This window comes from Telmatherina bonti (assembly GCF_933228915.1).
Source record: "Telmatherina bonti genome assembly, chromosome: 14".
NCBI classification, from domain to species: Eukaryota; Metazoa; Chordata; class Actinopteri; order Atheriniformes; family Telmatherinidae; genus Telmatherina; species Telmatherina bonti.
The window spans coordinates 13,123,473-13,144,927 of NC_136612.1; the positions used below are offsets into that span (position 1 = coordinate 13,123,473).

Here is a 21,455-nt window from a genome sequence, read left to right on the forward strand (position 1 = left end):
GCAACGTCCTTTACCAGATCTCTTCACCAACATGTTTTGTGATGCCTGAGTGAATTTGGGCCACTGCATCTTATAATTATTTCCATAAGTGTAATGAACAAAAAAGTTTACAAATGTGTATGAAGTCAGCAGCGAGGGTGCAACACATAAAACATGAACAGGAATTATTGACCTTCTATTGTGGAATCTAAACTTCACATCTTTTGTATATAGTTGTGTCTTCTGTTTGTGGATCATAGACTTTTCTCTGTGGGATTTGTGCTGTGTTTATACACTGTTAGATCTGTATTCATTACAGTCATAAATTGTAATAAACTTTTATCTTGTTCCTGTATGATCACATCCTACTGCAGTTATTTAGATGACTTGAATGTATTGAATAAATGGGGAAAAGCATTTAAATTTCTTTATTTTAAAAACGCTTCAAAGTGTACAAAGTAGCTCAAATTACTTAATTAGTAACACAAAGTTATAAGTAAGAAACAATACAATCAACGAACATGTAAACAATAGATTCCACAGAAATGCTATTAAATTGTGGTTTACTAGAAAAAAAAAAAAGAATCAAACACCAAAAACAAAACCAATGTTGTGTCTGTGCAGATCAGGAAACTGCTCTTGAGTAGTCATACAGCAACTGGGGATCAAGCCTTGTTTCCTTCTGAGGAGCTGGGATGTGAGTCTTCTTAGGTCCTTCACATTTATGTCATCAAGACGTCTCTGCAAAATTATACAAAAGATTGGTTAGATAAATAGAGCCACATTTTACTAACTGATGGAAAACAAAGTGAAAAGTGAAAGATCAGATTTTTTAGTGAAGGTCTGTGTCTACCAACTTTGTTCAGAGACTAAGTTAATATATTACTGTAATATCTAAAACTAATGTCTGGATGCCAAAGCAACAAGTAACATATGGAAGACAGAGCAGTAGGTAACAAGCTCAAATATAAAATTACATTTATGTTACAACAACAAATAATACATAAAACAGTTACCATTGACGAGGCTGAAGTTAGCTTCCGATCCGCAGCTTATGGCTGCAATATGTGTAAAGGGCAATTACACTGAATTTTTTGGAAACACCACCACATTAGACCAGGTACGGACAAAAAACTGGTATAGTATGTGGAATATTTTAGCCCACATTTGAAGAGTCTAAGTGTTTTAGTTTTTTGTCAGGACCTGATGTAATGTGGTCCAGATGCCAAAAAAGTCATGAAATGACCCTTATTTGCATTTTCACAAATAGAATAAAGATTTCACAAATCAGACACTATGTTTTATTGAATCTGCATAGTATGTGGAATATTTTAACCCAGGTTTTAAGAGTCCAAGTGTTGTAGTTTTTTGTCAGGACCTGGTCTAATGTGGTGTTTCCGAAAAATTCAGTGGAATTGCCCTTTACACATATTGCGAATCGGAAGCTAACTTCAGCCTCGTTTACCATTGTTGGTTATTAGAATACTGTGGAATTCCTGTAATAAATGTTTTTTATCAGTAATATCTTGAGACAAAACAGTGAACATGAAACTGCATTTTACCTGTACTACAGCTAGCCAGTCACATCTCTGGAAGCTGCAGGTCGTCTTCCTCAGACTGACCCGCTTGTCCTCGGACCGTCCACCAGCCCTGCCTCGGCCTTCCTGGCAACCTTAACATGTCATATTCATCACTGAAAACAAGTGTGTACACGGATCATCGCTGTAACAACATTCAAACATGTAAATTCTGCATTATGTCAGTGTCTGACTGCCTGTGTTAGGCTGATTCAGTCTAACATCAGCTGAATATATGCAGAAATATTAATAAAGTTAGAATTAGCCTAACAACTATAGCTAGCTTAGCACGTAGCTTAGCCTCTTCTTAGTACCACCGTTTATTCCATACGCGATATTGTCATTTTTACGTACTACTTTGCAAAAAAAACACCATAAGAGAGTATCATTTTCAGCATGACGAAGAGCCTGTTGTGTTAACAGTTACTTACCGGTTCATGTGTAGCTGAAATACTGGATGGAAATAAACTTTGAGTCTTGTGGACGGTGACGGTTCCGCTGTATTTAGAGGATGGGAGGGGTGAGGAGCAAGTTTAGCTCACTACTTCCGCCCTGTGGTGGTTTGTAGAGGTAGCAGTTGTGTGGTTTTGCTCACTACATGGTGTTTGCCACCTAGTGTTGGAAAGAATCGCTTTGAAATCTTACATACTCTGGCTTCAATACATTGAAAAAAATAATCTAAAAGTGGATCAAATATGCCACAGTGTTTAATGAAATTGAAAAAAAAAAAAATCCCACCAGTTTTCCATAAATGGATGTTACATTATTTTTACTTTATTCAAAACAAGAATTAGCTGCTCATTCTCAGAACCAAAGCCTCAGATTTTTTCTTTTTCATGTAATCCCCCACAGTACAGACAAAGAGCAACAGGGAGGAATAATACATAAATGCTTCAAGTTTAGTTTTAATTCATTATGCTTATTAACATGCCTGTGACATTTGTTAAAAACTGTTAACATCATTTACATAAATATAGTTTTCAGTAACTTATTGTTGTAAGTATTAGCCGCACTGGATGTTTTAATCAATCCATCAACAGAGCTGATCCAATACCACTCTATCCAAGAATCTGAACAAATGTCTATAAATCAAAGAGCAATCAGTCTGCTTCTAAACAATAAAACACATATGAAACTGATTCACATAATTAATAATTCCTTCAGATGGACCTGCATGTTCATCTGTACATACATGTCTATAAATATGGTTGGTTGTTTTTTGTGGGAGTTATGTCAGTTTTCCTTTTCATTGCATCACATCTGCTTCGCTGCCCCGCCTCTCCTAAACGATATCCCCTATTAAAAGAAATAACACAACTTTTAATCAGATCTGCAGCTTGAGCATCCTGACTCATTTGGGTTACAGTTGGAGAAAATTCTTTGGAGGACCTTCTCAAAATGCATGGCAAAGAAAATGACAGAAATGACCCCAAAAATGGCACCTTTTTCAACATGGCCGACTTCCTGTTTGATTTAGCCCATATGTCCAAGAGACTTTTTTGAAGGTACGGGAAGGGGCTACAAGTGTGCTGAATTTGATCCATGTCGATCAATGTAGTGGGCGGGGCTGATTGATTGAAATATTGGAGGGGGCGCTATGGAGCCATTTACTATCTTTTCCACTATATTGTAATTTTACTCTATTAAGGACATAACTGTCATGACTCATGGCAAGTATGGTGAAGATCAAAGGTTTCATGGCTTTGTTACAGGTACTTCCTGGTTCACGGTATCAGACACTTGTTGTTGCCAAGGGGTGGAGCTAGTTCAGAGTCATATCATTGCATTGTAGATTTTGTTTATCATGGGACTGGCATCAAATGTGTCGATTCCTGTGCTGATATGTTGGTTTATATGGGAGTTTTGGCAATAAGTCTTTGTTAATGAGACATAAAACTTTGAGGGCCCGCCCCTCCTAAACTAAATCTTCTATTAGAAGAAATAACACAACTTTAAATCACACATGCCTCCTGAGGATCCTGTGCAAGTTGGGTGTCAGTTGGACAATATCCCTAGGAGGAGTTGTTTAAAATGCATGGCAAAGAAATGACCCCAAAAATGGCACCTTTTTCAAAATGGCCGACTTCCTGTTGGATTTAGCCCATATGTCCAAGAGACTTTTTTGAAGGTACTGGCAGGTTCTCCAACTGTGCTGAATTTTATCCATGTCGGTCCATGTAGTGGGCGGGGCTGATTGATTGAAATTTTGTAGGGGGCGCTATGGAGACATGCTCCATTTATTCCATAATGTTTCAATGGGGCTTAGTTCAGGGCCTTACTGTCATCAGTCATGGCAAGTTTGGTGGCGGTCCAAGGTTCCATGGCTTGGTCACAGGTACTTCCTGTTTCATGGCGTTGGACCGCCATTCGCCATGTCCCGTTTAGCGTAGCAACTTGAGGTTTTTATTGTGGCATCATGAAAGGGTTTGACATGTTTTGGAGGAGGCTCAAGTGTTTTGGACCATTTCCTTAGAAGCATGACCCTCAAACGTGGAAAAAACCACTTCCTGTTGTAAGTGGGCGGGGCTTAGGTCTAGACCAGCAATGGTCACATTAATCTGTTCAGGACTGATCCCTTATTAATCCCTATAAGTTTTAGGGTGATCAGATCAAAATTGACAATTTTATAGTGATTTATGATGTCACGCCGCCGCATGGAACTTCGCCATGGCGTCACGGGCACGCCGTGCGGCGTAGAGCAACGTCCTTTATAAGATCTCTTCACCAACATGTTTTGTGATGCCTGAGTGAATTTGGGCCATGTGGTGTCCACCAAGCCAGAGTTATGGGTGTGTGAGCAAAAAACAACACTTTTGACCTCCAGGGGGCGTGGCTATTTCATAATCAAAATATTGGCATACAGAACTCTGTAGGAGGGGACTGCCATCATATCTAGCAAATTTGGTGCAGAAATGTTGCTTTATGTGGGAGTTATATCCGTTTAATTTTTCCTGGCGAGACATCAAACTTTGAGGCCCCGCCCCTCGTAAACTAAGTCTCCTATTAGAAGAAATAACACAACATTTAATCACACATGCCTCCTGAACATCCTGAGCAATTTGTGGCTCAGTGGGATAAAAGCTCTAGGACGAGTTCGTTAAAATGCGAGGTGCTAAAACGCCAAAATATTGACTTTGACCTAAAATGGCCGCCTTCCTGTCGACATTTCACCATGACATTAAGAGGATTTTTTGTTCGCCCTAGCATGTAGATCATGTGTATGAATTTTCATAAAGATTACCGACGTGCAGTGGCGGGGCACCTAAAATAGGTGGCGCTCTCGTTCAGTTTCGCCCAAACATTCTGGAGCACCTCAAAATATCAAATTTTTCGTATTCCCTTGGGGGGGTTCGCAAAATTTGGTGAGTTTTCGAGCACGTTCAGGCCTCCAAAAAAGCACGCGAAGTGTCCGAATAAAAATAATAATAATAATAATAATAATAATTAAAACCGCAAGCGGTGATATAGGCCCTCGCACCATGGCGCCGCTCGGCATAATGCCACCGCCTCCCCTGCCAACATCCTTCCCATGCCTCTCTCAATCTAAAGTGCAGCCAAACTGCACTTCAGGCCGTTTAGGCCTTATGAACGGTCAGTTCCTGTCGCCAAGGGGCGGGGCTAATTTATAATCAAATTATTGACATGCAGAAATGTAAAGGATATGCCTGGCATCATCTGTAGTGAATTTGGTGCAGGTTGGTTGTTTTTTGTGGGAGTTATGTCAGTTTTCCTTTTCATTGCATCACATCTGCTTTGCTGCCCCGCCTCTCCTAAACGATATCCCCTATTAAAAGAAATAGCACAATTTTTAATCACACATGCCTCTTGAGCATCCTGACTCATTTGGGTTAAAGTTAGATAAAAATCTTAGCAGGACTTCCTCAAAATGCATGGCAAAAAAAATGACAGAAATGACCCCAAAAATGGCACCTTTTTCAAAATGGCCGACTTCCTGTTTGATTTAGCCCATATGTCCAAGAGACTTTTTTGAAGGTACTGGGATGGTCTACAAGTTTCCCGAATCATATCCATGTCAGTCGATGTAGTGGGCGGGGCTGATTAATTAAAATATTGTAGGGGGCGCTATGGAGCCATTTACTATCTTCTCCACTATATTTTAATTTTACTCTATTAAGGACATAACTGTCATGACTCATGGCAAGTATGGTGAAGATCAACAATTTCATGGCTTTGTTACAAGTACTTCCTGGTTCATGATATCAGACACTTGTTGTTGCCAAGGGGTGGGGCTAATTCATAGTCCCATTATTGCATTGTATATTTTGTTCATCATGGGACTGGCATCAAATGTGGCGATTCCTGTGCTGATATGTTGTTTTATGTGGGAGTTTTAGCAATAAGTCTTTGTTAATAAGACATAAAACTTTGAGGGCCCGCCCCTCCTAAACTAAATCTTCTATTAGAAGAAATAACACAACTTTAAATCACACATGCCTCCTGAGCATCCTGTGCAAGTTGGGTGTCAGTTGGACAATATCCCTAGGAGGAGTTGTTTAAAATGCATGGCAAAGAAATGACCCCAAAAATGGCACCTTTTTCAAAATGGCCGACTTCCTGTTGAATTTAGCCCATATGTCCAAGAGACTTTTTTGAAGGTACTGGAAGGTTCTCCAACTGTGCTGAATTTTATTCATGTCGGTCCATGTAGTGGGCGGGGCTGATTGATTGAAATTTTGTAGGGGGCGCTATGGAGACATGCTCCATTTATTCCATAATGTTTCAATGGGGCTTAGTTCAGGGCCTTACTGTCATCAGTCATGGCAAGTTTGGTGGCGGTCCAAGGTTCCATGGCTTGGTCACAGGTACTTCCTCTTTCATGGCGTTGGACCGCCATTCGCCATGTCCCGTTTAGCGTAGCGACTTGAGGTTTTTATTGTGGCATCATGAAAGGGTTTGACATGTTTTGGAGGAGTCTCAAGTGTTTGGGACCATTTGCTTAGAAGCATGACCCTCAAATGTGCAAAAAAACACTTCCTGTTGTAAGTGGGCGGGGCTTAGGTCTACACCAGCAATGGTCACATTAATCTGTTCAGGACTGATCCCTTATTAATCCCTATAAGTTTTAGGGTGATCAGATCAAAATTGACAATTTTATAGTGATTTATGATGTCACGCCGCCGCATGGAACTTCGCCATGGCGTCACGGGCACGCCGTGCAGCGTAGAGCAACGTCCTTTATAAGATCTCTTCACCAACATGTTTTGTGATGCCTGAGTGAATTTGGGCCATGTGGTGTCCACCAAGCCAGAGTTATGGGTGTGTGAGCAAAAAACAACACTTTTGACCTCCAGGGGGCGTGGCTATTTCATAATCAAAATATTGACATATAGAACTCTGTAGGAGGGGACTGCCATCATATCTAGCAAATTTGGTGCAGAAATGTTGCTTTATGTGGGAGTTATATCCGTTTAATTTTTCCTGGCGAGACATCAAACTTTGAGGCCCCGCCCCTCGTAAACTAAGTCTCCTATTAGAAGAAATAACACAACATTTAATCACACATGCCTCCTGAACATCCTGAGCAATTTGTGGCTCAGTGGGATAAAAGCTCTAGGACGAGTTCGTTAAAATGCGAGGTGCTAAAACGCCAAAATATTGACTTTGACCTAAAATGGCCGCCTTCCTGTCGACATTTCACCATGACATTAGGAGGATTTTTTGTTCGCCCTAGCATGTAGATCATGTGTATGAATTTTCATAAAGATTAATGACATGCAGTGGCGGGGCACCTAAAATAGGTGGCGCTCTCATTCAGTTTCGCCCAAACATTCTGGAGCACCTCAAAATATCAAATTTTTCGCATTCCCTTGGGGGGGTACGCAAAATTTGGTGAGTTTTTGAGCATGTTCAGGCCTCCAAAAAAGCAATTCATTTATTAGGAGAATAATAATAATAATAATAATAATAATAATAATAATAATAAACGCTGCAATTACAATAGGCCTTCGCACCGCCAAGGTGCTCGGGCCTAATAATAAACGCTGCAATTACAATAGGCCTTCGCACCGCCAAGGTGCTCGGGCCTAATTAAAACCGCAGGCGGTGATATAGGCCCTCGCACCATGGCGCCGCTCGGCATAATGCCACCGCCTCCCTTTGCAACATCCTTCCCATGCCCCTCTCAACCTAAAGTGCAGCCAGACTGCACTTCAGGCCATTTAGGCCTTATGAACGGTCACTTCCTGTCACCAAGGGGCGGGGCTAACTTATCATCTAATTATTGACATGCACAAATGTGAAGAATATGACTGGCATCATCTGTAGTGAATTTGGTGCAGGTTGGTTGTTTTTTGTGGGAGTTATGTCAGTTTTCCTTTTCATTGCATCACATCTGCTTTGCTGCCCCGCCTCTCCTAAATGATATCCCCTATTAAAGAAAATAGCACAACTTTTAATCACACATGCCTCTTGAGCATCCTGACTCATTTGGGTTAAAGTTAGACAAAATTCTTTGGAGAAGTTCCTCAAAATGCATGGCAAAGAAAATGACAGAAATGACCCCAAAAATGGCACCTTTTTCAACATGGCCGACTTCCTGTTTGATTTAGCTCCTGAAGGTACAGGAAGGGTCTACAAGTGTGCTGAATTTTATCCATGTCAGTCAATGTAGTGGGAGGGGCTAAATGATTAAAATATTGTAGGGGGCGCTATGGATCCATTTACTATCTTTTCCACTATGTTGTAATTTTACTCTATTAAGGACATAACTGTCATGACTCATGGCAAGTATGGTGAAGATCAAATGTTTCATGGCTTTGTTACAGGTACTTCCTGGTTCATGATATCAGACACTTCTTGTTGCCAAGGGGGTGGGGCTAATTCATAGTCGTATTATTGCATTGTATATTTTGTTCATCATGGGACTGGCATCAAATGTGGCGATTCCTGTGCTGATATGTTGTTTTATGTGGGAGTTTTAGCAATAAGTCTTTGTTAATAAGACATAAAACTTTGAGGGCCCGCCCCTCCTAAACTAAATCTTCTATTAGAAGAAATAACACAACTTTAAATCACACATGCCTCCTGAGCATCCTGTGCAAGTTGGGTGTCAGTTGGACAATATCCCTAGGAGGAGTTGTTTAAAATGCATGGCAAAGAAATGACCCCAAAAATGGCACCTTTTTCAAAATGGCCGACTTCCTGTTGAATTTAGCCCATATGTCCAAGAGACTTTTTTGAAGGTACTGGAAGGTTCTCCAACTGTGCTGAATTTTATTCATGTCGGTCCATGTAGTGGGCGGGGCTGATTGATTGAAATTTTGTAGGGGGCGCTATGGAGACATGCTCCATTTATTCCATAATGTTTCAATGGGGCTTAGTTCAGGGCCTTACTGTCATCAGTCATGGCAAGTTTGGTGGCGGTCCAAGGTTCCATGGCTTGGTCACAGGTACTTCCTCTTTCATGGCGTTGGACCGCCATTCGCCATGTCCCGTTTAGCGTAGCGACTTGAGGTTTTTATTGTGGCATCATGAAAGGGTTTGACATGTTTTGGAGGAGTCTCAAGTGTTTGGGACCATTTGCTTAGAAGCATGACCCTCAAATGTGCAAAAAAACACTTCCTGTTGTAAGTGGGCGGGGCTTAGGTCTACACCAGCAATGGTCACATTAATCTGTTCAGGACTGATCCCTTATTAATCCCTATAAGTTTTAGGGTGATCAGATCAAAATTGACAATTTTATAGTGATTTATGATGTCACGCCGCCGCATGGAACTTCGCCATGGCGTCACGGGCACGCCGTGCAGCGTAGAGCAACGTCCTTTATAAGATCTCTTCACCAACATGTTTTGTGATGCCTGAGTGAATTTGGGCCATGTGGTGTCCACCAAGCCAGAGTTATGGGTGTGTGAGCAAAAAACAACACTTTTGACCTCCAGGGGGCGTGGCTATTTCATAATCAAAATATTGACATATAGAACTCTGTAGGAGGGGACTGCCATCATATCTAGCAAATTTGGTGCAGAAATGTTGCTTTATGTGGGAGTTATATCCGTTTAATTTTTCCTGGCGAGACATCAAACTTTGAGGCCCCGCCCCTCGTAAACTAAGTCTCCTATTAGAAGAAATAACACAACATTTAATCACACATGCCTCCTGAACATCCTGAGCAATTTGTGGCTCAGTGGGATAAAAGCTCTAGGACGAGTTCGTTAAAATGCGAGGTGCTAAAACGCCAAAATATTGACTTTGACCTAAAATGGCCGCCTTCCTGTCGACATTTCACCATGACATTAGGAGGATTTTTTGTTCGCCCTAGCATGTAGATCATGTGTATGAATTTTCATAAAGATTAATGACATGCAGTGGCGGGGCACCTAAAATAGGTGGCGCTCTCATTCAGTTTCGCCCAAACATTCTGGAGCACCTCAAAATATCAAATTTTTCGCATTCCCTTGGGGGGGTACGCAAAATTTGGTGAGTTTTTGAGCATGTTCAGGCCTCCAAAAAAGCAATTCATTTATTAGGAGAATAATAATAATAATAATAATAATAATAATAATAATAATAAACGCTGCAATTACAATAGGCCTTCGCACCGCCAAGGTGCTCGGGCCTAATTAAAACCGCAAGCGGTGATATAGGCCCTCGCACCATGGCGCCGCTCGGCATAATGCCACCGCCTCCCCTGGCAACATCCTTCCCATGCCTCTCTCAACCTAAAGTGCAGCCAGACTGCACTTCAGGCCATTTAGGCCTTATGAAGGGTCACTTCCTGTCACCAAGGGGCGGGGCTAACTTATAATCTAATTATTGACATGCAGAAATGTGAAGGATATGACTGGCATCATCTGTAGCAAATTTGGTGCAGGTTGGTTGTTTTTTGTGGGAGTTATGTCAGTTTTCCTTTTAATTGCATCACAGCTGCTTTGCTGCCCCGCCTCTCCTAAACGATATCCCCTATTAAAGAAAATAGCACAACTTTTAATCACACATGCCTCTTGAGCATCCTGACTCATTTGGGTTAAAGTTGGACAAAATTCTTAGAAGGAACTTCTCAAAATGCATGACAAAGAAAATGACAGAAATTGCCCCAAAAATGACACCTTTTTTCAAAATGGCCGACTTCCTGTTTGATTTAGCCCATATGTCCAAGAGACTTTTTTCAAGGTACTGGAAGGTTCTACAACTGTGCCGAATCATATCAATGTCAGTCAATGCAGTGGGCGGGGCTGATTGATTGAAATATTGTAGGGGGCGCTATGGAGCCGTTTACGATTTTCTCCACTATATTGTAATTTTACTCTATTAAGGACATAACTGTCATGACTCATGACAAGTATGGTGAAGATCAACAATTTCATGGCTTTGTTACAGGTACTTCCTGGTTCACGATATCAGACACTTGTTGTTGCCAAGGGGTGGGGCTAATTCATAGTCCCATTATTGCATTTTAGATTTTGTTCATCATGGGACTGGCATCAAATGTGGCGATTCCTGTGCTGATATGTTGTTTTATGTGGGAGTTTTAGCAATAAGTCTTTGTTAATGAGACATCAAACTTTGAGGGTCCGCCCCTCCTAAACTAAATCTTCTATTAGAAGAAATAGCACAACTTTAAATCACACATGCCTCCTCAGCATCCTGTGCAAGTTGGGTGTCAGTTGGACAATATCCCTAGGAGGAGTTGTTTAAAATGCATGGCAAAGAAATGACCCCAAAAATGGCCCCTTTTTCAAAATGGCCGACTTCCTGTTGAATTTAGCCCATATGTCCAAGAGACTTTTTTGAAGGTACTGGCAGGTTCTCCAACTGTGCTGAATTTTATCCATGTCGGTCCATGTAGTGGGCGGGGCTGATTGATTGAAATTTTGTAGGGGGCGCTATGGAGACATGCTCCATTTATTCCATAATGTTTCAATGGGGCTTAGTTCAGGGCCTTACTGTCATCAGTCATGGCAAGTTTGGTGGCGGTCCAAGGTTCCATGGCTTGGTCACAGGTACTTCCTGTTTCATGGCGTTGGACCGCCATTCGCCATGTCCCGTTTAGCATAGCGACTTGAGGTTTTTATTGTGGCATCATGAAAGGGTTTGACATGTTTTGGAGGAGTCTCAAGTGTTTGGGACCATTTGCTTAGAAGCATGATCCTCAAACGTGGAAAAAACCACTTCCTGTTGTAAGTGGGCGGGGCTTAGGTCTACACCAGCAATGGTCACATTAATCTGTTCAGGACTGATCCCTTATTAATCCCTATAAGTTTTAGGGTGATCAGATCAAAATTGACAATTTTATAGTGATTTATGATGTCACGCCGCCGCATGGAACTTCGCCATGGCGTCACGGGCACGCCGTGCAGCGCAGAGAAACGTCCTTTACCAGATCTCTTCACCAACATGTTTTGTGATGCCTGAGTGAATTTGGGCCATGTGGTGTCCACCAAGCCAGAGTTATGGGTGTGTGAGCAAAAAACAACACTTTTGACCTCCAGGGGGCGTGGCTATTTCATAATCAAAATATTGACATATAGAACTCTGTAGGAGGGGACTGCCATCATATCTAGCAAATTTGGTGCAGAAATGTTGCTTTATGTGGGAGTTATATCCGTTTAATTTTTCATGGCGAGACATCAAACTTTGAGGCCCCGCCCCTCGTAAACTAAGTCTCCTATTAGAAGAAATAACACAACATTTAATCACACATGCCTCCTGAACATCCTCAGCAATTTGTGGCTCAGTGGGATAAAAGCTCTAGGACGAGTTCGTTAAAATGCGAGGTGCTAAAACGCCAAAATATTGACTTTGACCTAAAATGGCCGCCTTCCTGTCGACATTTCACCATGACATTAAGAGGATTTTTTGTTCGCCCTTGCATGTAGATCATGTGTATGAATTTTCATAAAGCCTAACGACATGCAGTGGCGGGGCACCTAAAATAGGTGGCGCTCTCGTTCAGTTTCGCCCAAACATTCTGGAGCACCTCAAAATATCAAATTTTTCGTATTCCCTTGGGGGGGTACGCAAAATTTGGTGAGTTTTCGAGCACGTTCAGGCCTCCAAAAAAGCACGCAAAGTGTCCGAATAAAAATAATAAACACTGCAATTACAATAGGCCTTCGCACCGCCAAGGTGCTCGGGCCTAATAATAATAATAATAATAATAAACACTGCAATTACAATAGGCCTTCGCACCGCCAAGGTGCTCGGGCCTAATAATAATAATAATAATAATAATAAACGCTGCAATTACAATAGGCCTTCGCACCGCCAAGGTGCTCGGGCCTAATAATAATAATAATAAACGCTGCAATTACAATAGGCCTTCGCACCGCCAAGGTGCTCGGGCCTAATAATAATAAACACTGCAATTACAATAGGCCTTCGCACCGCCAAGGTGCTCGGGCCTAATTAAAACCGCAAGCGGTGATATAGGCCCTCGCACCATGGCGCCGCTCGGCATAATGCCACCGCCTCCCCTGGCAACATCCTTCCCATGCCTCTCTCAACCTAAAGTGCAGCCAGACTGCACTTCAGGCCATTTAGGCCTTATGAAGGGTCACTTCCTGTCACCAAGGGGCGGGGCTAACTTATAATCTAATTATTGACATGCAGAAATGTGAAGGATATGACTGGCATCATCTGTAGCAAATTTGGTGCAGGTTGGTTGTTTTTTGTGGGAGTTATGTCAGTTTTCCTTTTAATTGCATCACAGCTGCTTTGCTGCCCCGCCTCTCCTAAACGATATCCCCTATTAAAGAAAATAGCACAACTTTTAATCACACATGCCTCTTGAGCATCCTGACTCATTTGGGTTAAAGTTGGACAAAATTCTTAGAAGGAACTTCTCAAAATGCATGACAAAGAAAATGACAGAAATTGCCCCAAAAATGACACCTTTTTTCAAAATGGCCGACTTCCTGTTTGATTTAGCCCATATGTCCAAGAGACTTTTTTCAAGGTACTGGAAGGTTCTACAACTGTGCCGAATCATATCAATGTCAGTCAATGCAGTGGGCGGGGCTGATTGATTGAAATATTGTAGGGGGCGCTATGGAGCCGTTTACGATTTTCTCCACTATATTGTAATTTTACTCTATTAAGGACATAACTGTCATGACTCATGACAAGTATGGTGAAGATCAACAATTTCATGGCTTTGTTACAGGTACTTCCTGGTTCACGATATCAGACACTTGTTGTTGCCAAGGGGTGGGGCTAATTCATAGTCCCATTATTGCATTTTAGATTTTGTTCATCATGGGACTGGCATCAAATGTGGCGATTCCTGTGCTGATATGTTGTTTTATGTGGGAGTTTTAGCAATAAGTCTTTGTTAATGAGACATCAAACTTTGAGGGTCCGCCCCTCCTAAACTAAATCTTCTATTAGAAGAAATAGCACAACTTTAAATCACACATGCCTCCTCAGCATCCTGTGCAAGTTGGGTGTCAGTTGGACAATATCCCTAGGAGGAGTTGTTTAAAATGCATGGCAAAGAAATGACCCCAAAAATGGCCCCTTTTTCAAAATGGCCGACTTCCTGTTGAATTTAGCCCATATGTCCAAGAGACTTTTTTGAAGGTACTGGCAGGTTCTCCAACTGTGCTGAATTTTATCCATGTCGGTCCATGTAGTGGGCGGGGCTGATTGATTGAAATTTTGTAGGGGGCGCTATGGAGACATGCTCCATTTATTCCATAATGTTTCAATGGGGCTTAGTTCAGGGCCTTACTGTCATCAGTCATGGCAAGTTTGGTGGCGGTCCAAGGTTCCATGGCTTGGTCACAGGTACTTCCTGTTTCATGGCGTTGGACCGCCATTCGCCATGTCCCGTTTAGCATAGCGACTTGAGGTTTTTATTGTGGCATCATGAAAGGGTTTGACATGTTTTGGAGGAGTCTCAAGTGTTTGGGACCATTTGCTTAGAAGCATGATCCTCAAACGTGGAAAAAACCACTTCCTGTTGTAAGTGGGCGGGGCTTAGGTCTACACCAGCAATGGTCACATTAATCTGTTCAGGACTGATCCCTTATTAATCCCTATAAGTTTTAGGGTGATCAGATCAAAATTGACAATTTTATAGTGATTTATGATGTCACGCCGCCGCATGGAACTTCGCCATGGCGTCACGGGCACGCCGTGCAGCGCAGAGAAACGTCCTTTACCAGATCTCTTCACCAACATGTTTTGTGATGCCTGAGTGAATTTGGGCCATGTGGTGTCCACCAAGCCAGAGTTATGGGTGTGTGAGCAAAAAACAACACTTTTGACCTCCAGGGGGCGTGGCTATTTCATAATCAAAATATTGACATATAGAACTCTGTAGGAGGGGACTGCCATCATATCTAGCAAATTTGGTGCAGAAATGTTGCTTTATGTGGGAGTTATATCCGTTTAATTTTTCATGGCGAGACATCAAACTTTGAGGCCCCGCCCCTCGTAAACTAAGTCTCCTATTAGAAGAAATAACACAACATTTAATCACACATGCCTCCTGAACATCCTCAGCAATTTGTGGCTCAGTGGGATAAAAGCTCTAGGACGAGTTCGTTAAAATGCGAGGTGCTAAAACGCCAAAATATTGACTTTGACCTAAAATGGCCGCCTTCCTGTCGACATTTCACCATGACATTAAGAGGATTTTTTGTTCGCCCTTGCATGTAGATCATGTGTATGAATTTTCATAAAGCCTAACGACATGCAGTGGCGGGGCACCTAAAATAGGTGGCGCTCTCGTTCAGTTTCGCCCAAACATTCTGGAGCACCTCAAAATATCAAATTTTTCGTATTCCCTTGGGGGGGTACGCAAAATTTGGTGAGTTTTCGAGCACGTTCAGGCCTCCAAAAAAGCACGCAAAGTGTCCGAATAAAAATAATAAACACTGCAATTACAATAGGCCTTCGCACCGCCAAGGTGCTCGGGCCTAATAATAATAAACACTGCAATTACAATAGGCCTTCGCACCGCCAAGGTGCTCGGGCCTAATAAGTTCCAGGCGCTAATGAAATAAGCAGTGTGTGCTCTGATTGGTCAGTTTCCACAGGCCTTCAATACACAAACCACATTTTCCCTTCAGCAGTCCTGTTGTTGTTGCTCTTTATTTTTAGATAAATGGTTTATTAAACACAGCATGAATCATATCTTACTTGATTTTTGCAAATTTCAGGCAATTTCTGACTCAACTTTTTACTTTACAAACCTACAAAAAAAAACTTTTCATTTATATTTTTAGCTAAATGGAAGTTAATAAGTGATGTGTGGAAGAAAACACATGAACATGCTTAAATGCTGACTTTCATTTCATGAGAACTTTTATCAGGTGACGTGAATTTTGTTTGTGAGTGAATCCTAAATCTGCACAACAAAGATATGAACATGTCAGTGATAAATAAGCCACTTTTAATCAACAGGCTTGATTAAAAGTATTAATATGTTGAAACAGGTTGTTTTTCATCACCCATAAAGGTAACACCAACCCATTCTTCTCTGCTTGTGTGTTTAGGTGTGCTACCACAAAGCTCTGCCTTTGTGTTCCCGCTTCTTCCCCTACATGGTCCTGCTGCAGTCTCTGGTCCTGGTAGCCAGCGGCTCTTTCTGGCTCCACTTCCCCCACACCTCTTCTCGCATAGAGCAGTTCTTGGCCATCTTGGCAAAATGCTGTGAGTCACCCTGGACATCTCAGGCTTTGTCCCATGCCGCCCGCCAAGAAAACATCCAAGAGGTGGACAGACGACCGCCTCAACCTCCCCTGTCTTCCGTTTCATTGTCGTCCCCAGTGACCCGCACACAACGTCCAAGCATAGACTCGGGCACAGACAGCCCACTTCTGAAGAGGTCAGATAGTCCATCCTCAGCTGCTCCTCCGTCTCCTTGCCCGTCCTCCCTTTCCTGTAACTCCACCATGTCTTCTGTATCTAATGGCTCTGTGGAGCACTTTCCACCCGCCAAGCCTTCGGTCTTAGCTGACACTCCCAGGCAGATCATAAGTCTGGATAAAAGTGATGGCGAACAGGCACGGGCGTTGTTTGAAAGAGTCAGGAAATTCCGGTCACACTGTGAAAGCTCTGCTGTCATCTATAAGGTAAGATTTCTAGTCTCTTCTGTATCACCTGCAACACTCTCTGGTACGCCCATTTTCTGTTTGGTTTGGTGAGACCAGAAAGACATGTTTTAATTTATAACAATACAGATACATTCACCAGTCACCTCACTAGGTAGGTATGCCTTACTAGCACCAAGTCGGACTCTCTTTTGCCTTCAAAACTTGATTTTTGGGGTCATAAATATAACAAGGTGTTGGAAACATTCCTTAGAGATTTTCTCCATGTTGACATGAAGCATCATACAGTTGGTGTACATCCATGATGAGAATCTCCCATTCCTCCACATCCCAAAGCTGCTCTGTTGGACTGAGATCTGGTGACTGTGGAGGCCGTTGGAGGACAGTGAACTCATCGTCATGGTGGAGATGATGTGAGCTTTGTGACATGGTGCATCATCCTGCTGGAAGTTTCCATCAGAAGATGCTACACTGTGTTCATGAAGGGATGAACATGGTCAGCAGCAACACAGTGGTGGTTAAACCATGTCATGTTGGGACTAGGGGGCCCAAAGTGTGCCAAGAAAATATCTCCTACATCATCACACCAGCAGCAGCCTGAACCAGTGGTCCAAGGCAGGATCCATGTTTTCATGTTGTTCACACTAAATTCTGATCCTACCATGTGAACGTGGAGCTGAAATGGAGACTTATCAGACCAGTTTCTCCATCCTCTATCGTCCAGTTCTGGTGAGTCTGCGTGAATTGTAGCCTCAGTTTGCTGTTCGTAGCTGACAGGAGGGAACCTGGTGTGGTCTTCTGCTGCTGGAGACCATCTGGTTGGAGGTGTTGTGTGTTCAGAGATGATGTTCTCTGAGTGTCTTGGTTGGAACCAGTGACTTCCTGTTGTCTTTCCATTATATCCAACCAGTCTGGCCATTCTCCTCTGACACCAACAAGACATTCTGGTTCAGCCAACTGCTGCTCGCTGGATATTTTCTCTTCTTCAGATCATCCTCTGTAAACTCTAGAGACGATTGTGTGAAAAAATCCCAGCAGATCAGCAGTTTCTGAAACACTCAGACCAGCAACGTTCAAAGTTACTTTAATCACCTTTCTTCCTCATCCTGATGCTCAGTTTGAACTTCAGCAAGTCGTCTTCACCATGTCTACATGACTAAATGAGCTGAGTCACTGCCATGGCCATGTGATCAGCTAATTAGATGTTTATTTTAAGACATTTTGTCTCCATGAGGTCACGTAAAAATTAAAAGGTCAAATAAATAAAGAAGCAATTGAACAAATGTACCAAGTACAGTGGCTGGTGAGCGTACTTTTTGTTTGTTTTTATGTTTGTTTTTATACTTTGTTAAAAGTAAAAACAAACTAAAGTGGTTTACAAAAAAAAGTCCATGCCTTATGATTTGAAATATTAAAACTACAAACAACAGCTTATTCTGTCAAAGGGAAACTACAACTGCAAACTTTTCATTGAACCCTTTTTTAAAAAAATTTTTTCAGGTCTACTTGGCTCAGACTGTATTCAAACTACTAATGGCAACGCTGATTGTGGGTTACACCATCCCCCTCCTCAGTTCCCTCTCCTTCGGCCACATCTGTCACCCTGAGGAGAGCGCACTGGTGGGCTACGCTGCCTTTGAATGCATCCATGTGCTCTCATCACTCCTGCAAAAACTACTGGTGGCCTACGTGACACTGCTGGGACTGTATGGTCTGCTGAACCTTTATGCCCTCAGCTGGATTTTCCACAGGTCAGGATCATAAGTTTGAATCTGTATTCTGAAGTTTACACATCAACAATGCAAAGAAATTACACCCACAGGCCACTTTATCAGACACACCTTGTAGCTAATACCAAACCTGAATCCTTGCTTGCAAATTGTAGTAAGTTAAAAATGCTGCGAACAGTTTCATGTATTGTCCTTAAAACAACCAAAAAGTTCCGTAAAGCATCTTTACTCCCCTTCTTGAAGACATATGATAACAACATGCATTCGTCTGAGATTTTTACATTAAGTCAAGTTCAGGCTCTGACTGCTCAAAGAACCTTTAAACACAATAAAGCCTACGAGCCTGAACATACCAGAGGTCTAATAATAGGATTAGAGAGAAATACTTTGTTTTCTACGTGACACATTTCTAATTCTGTGGGGGTTTTTGTGTTCTCCTGCTCAGCTGTCTTCGAGAATATTCCTTCCACTCTGTGAAGGAGTTGTGGTCCCTGAGAGACGTCCCTAACCTGACCAATGACCTGGCCTTTCTCATACACATGTTAGACCAGTATGACCCTCTGCTGGTCCAGCGTCTCTCCGTCTTTCTGTCCCCCGTCAGTGAGAGCAGGCTGCTGGAGGAAAGCCTGGAGAGGCGGTGGGGGGAGGAAAAACTTCAAGCCATGACTAGCGTGGATGCGGACGGCTGTACCAGGCTGCAGCTAGTGGCCCTGCCTCGCCTTCCTCCTGCCCTCTTTGCTCTCAACCAGCTTCAAGTCCTCAAACTGGAGCTCATCACAGATGCAAGGTTTACGGCGCAGGTGGCGAACATGACCTCACTCAGGTGAGTTGGTTCCTGCTCTTTTCCCACCTTTAATTTAGATTCTCTGTGATGGACTGGCATGCTGTCCAGGGTGTGCCCTGCCTTTCGCCCTAAGACTGCTGGGATAGACTCCAGCTTCCCAGCGACCCTTAATCGGACCAAGCCTTTAGGAAAATGAATGAATGAATGAATTTAGATTCTTACTGAGCTTTTTTCTCCAACAACAGGGAGCTCCACCTCTACCACTGCACAGCATCTGTGGATACCAGTGCACTTGCAGTTCTCCAAGAACGCCTGGAGGTCCTACAGATCACCTTCACTCATGCATCAGAGATCCCTAACTGGGTCCTCTCCCTCCGTAGCCTACATGAGCTCCACCTCTCTGGCCGTTTGAGCAGTGAGGGTAGTGTGAGCCGTAGCTGGGCTCTGGGGAGCCTACGCCAGTTACGTCACCTCCGTGTCTTAGTGATACGTGGAATGCTACACCGGATCCCCGGGGAGCTGTGCGAGGTGAGTGGAAGCTTGGTGAGGCTAGAGATCCACAATGACGGCACACGACTACTTGTGCTGACAGGCCTGAAGCGGATGGTGGACCTGACAGAGCTCCACCTGCAGGACTGCCAGCTGGAGCGTTTGCCCTCTGCCCTGCTAGCTCTGACCAACCTCCGGACCCTTGACCTGCAGCATAACAACTTGAGAACTCTAGAAGAGCTTCTGAGTCTGGCTCACCTGAGACGTCTCTCTTGCCTTAAGCTTGCCTACAATCGCGTCTTGGTGCTGCCAAACAGTGTTGGGGTTCTTCGAAGCCTAGAGCTCCTGGATTTGTCCAACAACCAGCTCAAGAGTCTTCCCCCAGCGCTCTTCACTCTTCGCCGTCTTCGAAGGCTCCTGCTGGCCGGCAACCTGCTGAAGGAGCTGCCCGCTGAAGTGAGGTCTCTGCAGCTGCTTACAGAGCTGGACGTCAGTGGAAACAGGTTAGAGAGCCTCCCATCAGAGCTATTCAGTAGCTGTTTGGAGCTTCGCATCTTAAACGTGGCTCACAATTCTCTGGATTCATTGCCCAGTGGGGTTGCAGCTTTAGGCCACTTGTGCAGGCTGGACTTGCGTGGCAATAACCTGGAAGAGCTGCCGGCCGAGCTGGGCTGCTGTTCGGGCTTGTATGGAGGTGGTCTCCTGGCTGAAAACTGGCTGTTTCTTTCCTTGCCTCCTCATGTCAGAGACTTCCTGAGCCATTCTTTCACACGCAGTGGATCATACCTGGACGATCATTCCCGGCCCGAGTTGGACAGTTTCCCATACTTCTCTCCTACACAGTGGAGCTTCTTCTCAGCTCTGGAGTCACAAATATAAGTCTACCAACTGACTCTCGACTGACACTGACAGTATTTTACTGCTTAATTATATTATCTACATAGTTTTATACAGTTTTAACTGATTTTTTGTAGAGTAACTCTGGTTGCTTTTAAGGTTTTTACATCACACTAAAGTGAGAGTCTCACCTCTGGACCATTCCATAGAAAATCTTATTATTCTTGCCCTGAATGTCTTGCTGTTCCTGAAATGCACTTTAAAGGTTCAGAGATCTGTGAGGAGGCCCTGTGATGGACTGGTGACATGTCCAGGGTGTACCCTGCCTCTCGCCAAATGATTGCTGGGATAGGCTCCAGCTTCCTGCACCCCTGAATTGAACTAAGCGGTTGAGAAAATGGATAGATGGAGATCTATGAGGGAAAAGAAATAATACAGTAAAAAGAAAAAATTCAAATTCCAACCTTACTATTTGACTAAAAAGAACTCTGTTTTTATTTACCTTAACTGTAGTGTTTGTGTCTATTCTTGTTTTTTTCAACTGAAGGATGGTAATATTTATGCCATCTGTCATGATGTGTTTGCTGTTGTGTCCTTAGTTCTAGTTTCCTGTTTTATTCTATACTTTTCCCCTGTTTTGTCCCCTTCTCTTGTTTCCTGTGTAGCCTTTGTTCCTGTTCATAGTTTTCATCTGGTCTCATTAGTTTCATCCATTTCACCTGTGTCTTGTTGTGGTATTGTGTGTATTTATACCCTTCTGTTGCAGTGGTTCAGTTGCTGGTACTTTGTGTGTACTTCTGGTAGTCTCCCCATTTAGTTTGTGTTCAGTTTTGTTTTTGTTGTTTAAGCTAACATAAAAAAAACATAACCAAGGGGTACTGCTTAAAATAGCAATGGAAACTATATTGTAAGATGTGTCAGGGTCCTAATTCTAAAGATGGAGGGTTATTGTTATTCTAAACACACTTTGTCATGAAGTGAAGCTATAGAACAATCGCAAAAGTAAAAAAAAAAAAAAACAGATGTTTCAGAGAAACCACTG

The 21,455-nt window shown here is 42.8% G+C and overlaps 1 protein-coding gene across 1 annotated transcript in view; it reads left to right on the forward strand.

Annotated features, from left to right (window-relative positions):
• LOC306764901 (volume-regulated anion channel subunit LRRC8D) overlaps window positions 1-20,455 on the forward strand; it is a gene marked incomplete at both ends in the record, with an annotated part of 127,567 nt that extends 107,112 nt beyond the window's left edge. Inside the window, 4 exons of the mRNA XM_079252199.1 lie at window positions 16,016-16,594; window positions 18,074-18,324; window positions 18,749-19,126; window positions 19,333-20,455. Coding sequence (XP_079108325.1) covers window positions 16,016-16,594; window positions 18,074-18,324; window positions 18,749-19,126; window positions 19,333-20,455 — 2,331 coding nt within the window. The remainder of the gene's footprint in view (window positions 1-16,015; window positions 16,595-18,073; window positions 18,325-18,748; window positions 19,127-19,332) is intronic.
• Window positions 20,456-21,455: the final 1,000 nt, after the last annotated feature.